This window comes from Microtus ochrogaster, chromosome 5, assembly GCF_000317375.1.
Source record: "Microtus ochrogaster isolate Prairie Vole_2 chromosome 5, MicOch1.0, whole genome shotgun sequence".
Taxonomy (NCBI): domain Eukaryota; kingdom Metazoa; phylum Chordata; class Mammalia; order Rodentia; family Cricetidae; genus Microtus; species Microtus ochrogaster.
In genome coordinates this window covers 59,863,271-59,867,781 of record NC_022012.1, presented here as the reverse complement: position 1 = coordinate 59,867,781, position 4,511 = coordinate 59,863,271, and the positions used below count along the sequence as shown (strand labels likewise).

At 43.0% G+C, this 4,511-nt stretch overlaps 1 protein-coding gene across 1 annotated transcript in view; it reads right to left on the bottom strand.

The window, feature by feature from the left end:
• Positions 1-4,511, bottom strand: part of Col12a1 (collagen type XII alpha 1 chain) — a 109,353-nt gene that overhangs the window by 87,980 nt on the left and 16,862 nt on the right. Inside the window, exons 9-11 of the mRNA XM_013346412.2 lie at positions 3,340-3,630; positions 2,295-2,897; positions 592-864 (exon numbers count right to left, since the gene is read on the bottom strand). Coding sequence (XP_013201866.1) covers positions 592-864; positions 2,295-2,897; positions 3,340-3,630 — 1,167 coding nt within the window. The remainder of the gene's footprint in view (positions 1-591; positions 865-2,294; positions 2,898-3,339; positions 3,631-4,511) is intronic.

Genomic DNA, 4,511 nt, shown 5'->3' with positions numbered 1-4,511 from the left:
TGAGGGAGAGGGACTTGATCAGGGGAGGGGGAGGGAAATGGGAGGCGGTGGCAGGGAGGAGGCAGAAATCCTCAATAAATAAATAAATTTAAAAAAAAAGGTTAGCCTGATTTACACAGAGAATTAAGGTCAACCAGGGCTACATAGTGAGACCTTGTTTCAATAAATAAATAAACTCTGACAGAAGCTGCATCATGGCTGAGGAATTACACCAGGTGAAAGAAGTCAGACAAAGGGACAAGCATCACATGATTACATTGGATAAGGGCTTACAACAGTCAGATTCAAAGAAACAGAAAGTAGGATGACAGTCTGAGAACAGGGCGTTGGGAGATGGAGATCGGCTATGGCTACAGTGCTTTGGTTATACACAGCTCAGCACATGGATGGTGCTGATGATGGCCATACAAGGTCAATAGACTTCGTGCAGTTGAAATGTTCACCTATTGACTAAAATGGCTGAAAAGCGTTTGTTTGTTTGTTTTTCGTTTTATTATCAGGTACTAAAAGCAAGTGGTTTATTCATGCTATACCTTTGCTATCTAAGGACTCGCAAGGTTTTGAGCAAACGTGGAAGAGACCGCACCGTACCTTCAGCTGTGCTCTCCTCTCCAGTCAGGGGAATACTGAAGCCATCCTCATACTCCGCTGTCACATTGATCAAGTACAGGGTCTCTGGCTTCAGGTTGCTGAGAACAACACTGGTGCTTGAAGATGGCTCCACCACCGTGACCTCATCATCCCCGTTGGCATCCTTGTATGTAACGTGATACGAGAAAACATTTTCTCCAGCAGGAGACCATTCGGCTTTGAAACTATTAGAAGTCACCTGAGTAAACCGCAGATCCTTTGGTGGCACATACGCTGTTTAAAAGAATAAAAAAAGAAATAATTGAATTTTTTCAAATCTATGGAATAAAAATAGAGCCCTTGCCTCTGTGCTTCTGAAATTGTTGATGTTGATTTGGGAGCAGGGTCATTGAGAATCAAGCATATGACCGCTGAGAGAAGGCCTCCTTCTTAAAAGGATGTCCGGGTCATTTTCCTTGACTCTCCGCAACAGTGATGATATTATACAAAGGAAGCAATTGATTAAAATGGAACTTGAATTCCGAGCTTCTCAAGACAAAACAGTAATGGGATAAATGTTCCCCCACCAAGTGTCTGTCTAAACAGTAGCCGGTTTTAAATAAACCATAACAATTTTCCCAGTCACCCTGGTCCTTGAATGTTAACCCTTAGTGACAGGTGGGCGGATATTTCAAAGTAACAGTAAGGCATTTTCTGCCATATGAATAATTATAGTAACTGGGATGGAGCCTCAGTGTGGAAAGCCCTTGCCATGCAAGTGTAAGGAGACTGAGTGTGAATGTCCCAAATCCATTTATATCTGGGTGCAGTGGGGTTCCTCTGTAACCCAAGCGCTTCCACAGCAAAAGAAGAGGGTCTGGAGTCAAGAGAGCTCAGCCTGAAGACCGCCCAGCAAAGATTGTCTCAAATAAGGTGCGAGTCAAGGACAACACCTCAAGCCTCTGACCTCCGCACACGTGCCATGGCATGTGCATGCCCATCATCACAAACACATACAACTACATATACACATCTACAAAGGAAGGGTTTTCAAAATAATATTAAATTGAGCATGCATTAAACTGATCAGAAGAAGAGACAATGCTTACTGCACATGGTCCTTGGGAGACATACAAACAGGAGAGACGGGAATGTATAAAGTTACTAACAAAAAAAAAGACATGTGTAAATATGTCATATACCAGAAAACTGAAGGAGAGTTTAGAAAGGGGATAATATTTCTAACTAAACATTGGAAAGCAGAATTTAGACACATCAAGAAGAAAGAATAGCGAATACCAGATGTGAAGAATCAGGCCCCAAAACAAGAAAAGAGAATGCACAAAAAGAATCCAAAGGTCCAAGACTTTTAGTTGCCTTGGGTTCAAAGGACCTGGATCTGTAGCTACACAGTAGAAACTCAGTAAGTGGTTGCTTAATTGGCTATGACAAACAGTGTGATGGAGCTGGGTCCTGAACTCCCCCAGGGATTTAGGGAGGGAACTCTCATGACTCTTTGGGTAAACAATCTTTTTCGGCAAATAAGAAATGATGTGCATACCCTGGAGAAAGTTATGTGTCAGACCCAAATACGCTAAATTTGATGGTTTTCAACGGCAGTGGGAAGTTTCCCTGTACCCAGTGAATCGAAGAAGAATCCTACCCAGGGTTTTAGAATTGGGAAACTTTGTTTACGGAGAAATAACTTTCCAAAATCTACCAACCTTTCTTCTTTATAGCTGCCAACTCTTGCTCAATTCTAAGACAGATGGACTGTGTGAGTTCAAACGATATCCTCTGAAATGCATCAAAATCCTCCACTGTGAACACATGGGTCTCAGGGGGAGGAGAGGCAATGGCTTCCAACTCGGAGCGAACAGCATCCTTTACGCCAACTGCGAAGATCTCCACGTCCGAATTCCTGAGTTTTATAGCAGGGTCTCTGAAAGCATCCGATGACTTCCCATCAGTGATGAGAATCATGACCTTCGGTACATTACTTCTTGAGCCTTTGTTAGGCACAAATATTTTCTCTCTGACGTAAGTCATTGCTTTGCCTGTGTTTGTGGATCCGCCCCTGTAGGGGAAGGTGTTTATTGCTTTGATTATGTCTTCAACTCTGTTAAATTCCTTCAATGTGAACTCAGTGTGAGGGTCTCTGCTGTACTGGACAAGGCTTATCTGAACCCTGTTTGGTGAAATCTCAAAACTTTTCGCAAGAACTTCCAAAAAGGCTCTAACTTTAACAAAGTTCGCGATCCCAATGCTATAGGAACCATCGACCAAAAACACGATATCAGCTTTTATATCCACACCACGTGAACATTCTGTGAAGAGAAAGAAAATCCACACATAAACAAACGTGAACTAAAATATAATAAAATGAAGATATAAATAGCTCTAGATATCTCACTTTCTTCATAAGTCTACTTCTTTTCAAAAACTGCTGCAGGACTAGGGAGGCAGCTTGGTGGGTCTCGCGCTTCCTGAGCAAGCAAGAGGATCTGAGTTTGGATCCTAGCAACCCACATAAGAATCAAGTAGACCTTAATGTAGTGCTGGGGGCATGGAGACAGGCAGATGCCGGGGCTTACTACCCAGCCAGTCTAGGCCAAAACAGCAAGCTCCAGGCTCCAGGAAAGATCCCATCCATTCCAAAACAAAAGAACGGGAGAAGAAAACTACCGCAAATACTGTGTTTGAAACAAAGTCTGGACTAGTAGGCCATACTGTGGTATTCCAACCCCCGTGATCAAATGACTGACTTACCCACTTGAACTTTCATTGGCTGAGTCTTCTCCATTATGGAAATCGGCTCACTGGATGTCAGTCCCTTCATGGCGGAAACACTGATCTGGTATTCTGTGTCAGCTGAGAGGTCGCGAACATTGAGTGTGGTCGTCTGAGGCCCCACACTCAAGGCGTGATGTCGGCTTCCTGCAGCCATTGGCGTCAGGAGGATTTTATAGCCCGTCACAGCGCTGGGAGATGGATCCCAGCTCAGCCTAATGTATTTTGATGACACGTCTGTGGCAACTAGATTTGAAGGAGGCTCAACGACTAGGAAAAAAAAAAAATGTGGTGGTTGTTAATGTACAGCTCTATTAGGTTTTACATTTGAACGTCCAATTCTCTTTATTCACATTGATGATGCCTACATCAAAACGTGTTCATGCATACCCTCTCCCCCTAATCCACCTGTATAAAAAAGCAAACTGTTTCTATGGCCAGGATTGTAGTTAGTAGACTGAATAATTTGGTTGTGAAGAAAAAAATTTTGAAATAAACTTATGAAAGTAGATTCAATGTTTAATCCTCTGAAACCACAATTTTCATTTTGAACTTGGCATTTTACTCATTGTCTTTATTTTCGTGTCCCAATAGAGATGTTGGCAAACTGTTCTCTGTGTTGATGATTTACTCACTACAGGCCCTGAAGAAAGATGGATGTAGCTGTGATGTGGTCGTGGCTACCCATGCAGGAAGTTCAAACAGCCACACAACAAAAACTTTGCCTGATCGTGGTGAGCACAAAACTACACTCGTCTAAGAATTAGCCTGTTCAAAGTAGGAAAGTCAAAGCGTGCATATGGATTTTGTGATAATGCAGAGTGGGGGTGGAGGAAAGTTAGCCATTCGACAGTAAAGATAAAGAAAGAATTCAGAGCCTAGGAAGTGTGGAGAAGTCCTGGGAGAAGCAAAGCCAAAGAATTTACCAAAATATGATTGAAGATGGAACCACATGGAAACTATACTTAACCCCTTGTCCATTCCCATAGTGAGAGGAAGACCACCATGGGAAAATATTGGGGTTTTCGGGGTTCAAATAGATACTTATAAAATACCTTTTGCAAAGCCGGGCGGTGGTGGCGCATGCCTTTAATCCCAGCACTCGGGAGGCAGAGGCAGGCGGATCTCTGTGAGTTCGAGACCAGCCTGGT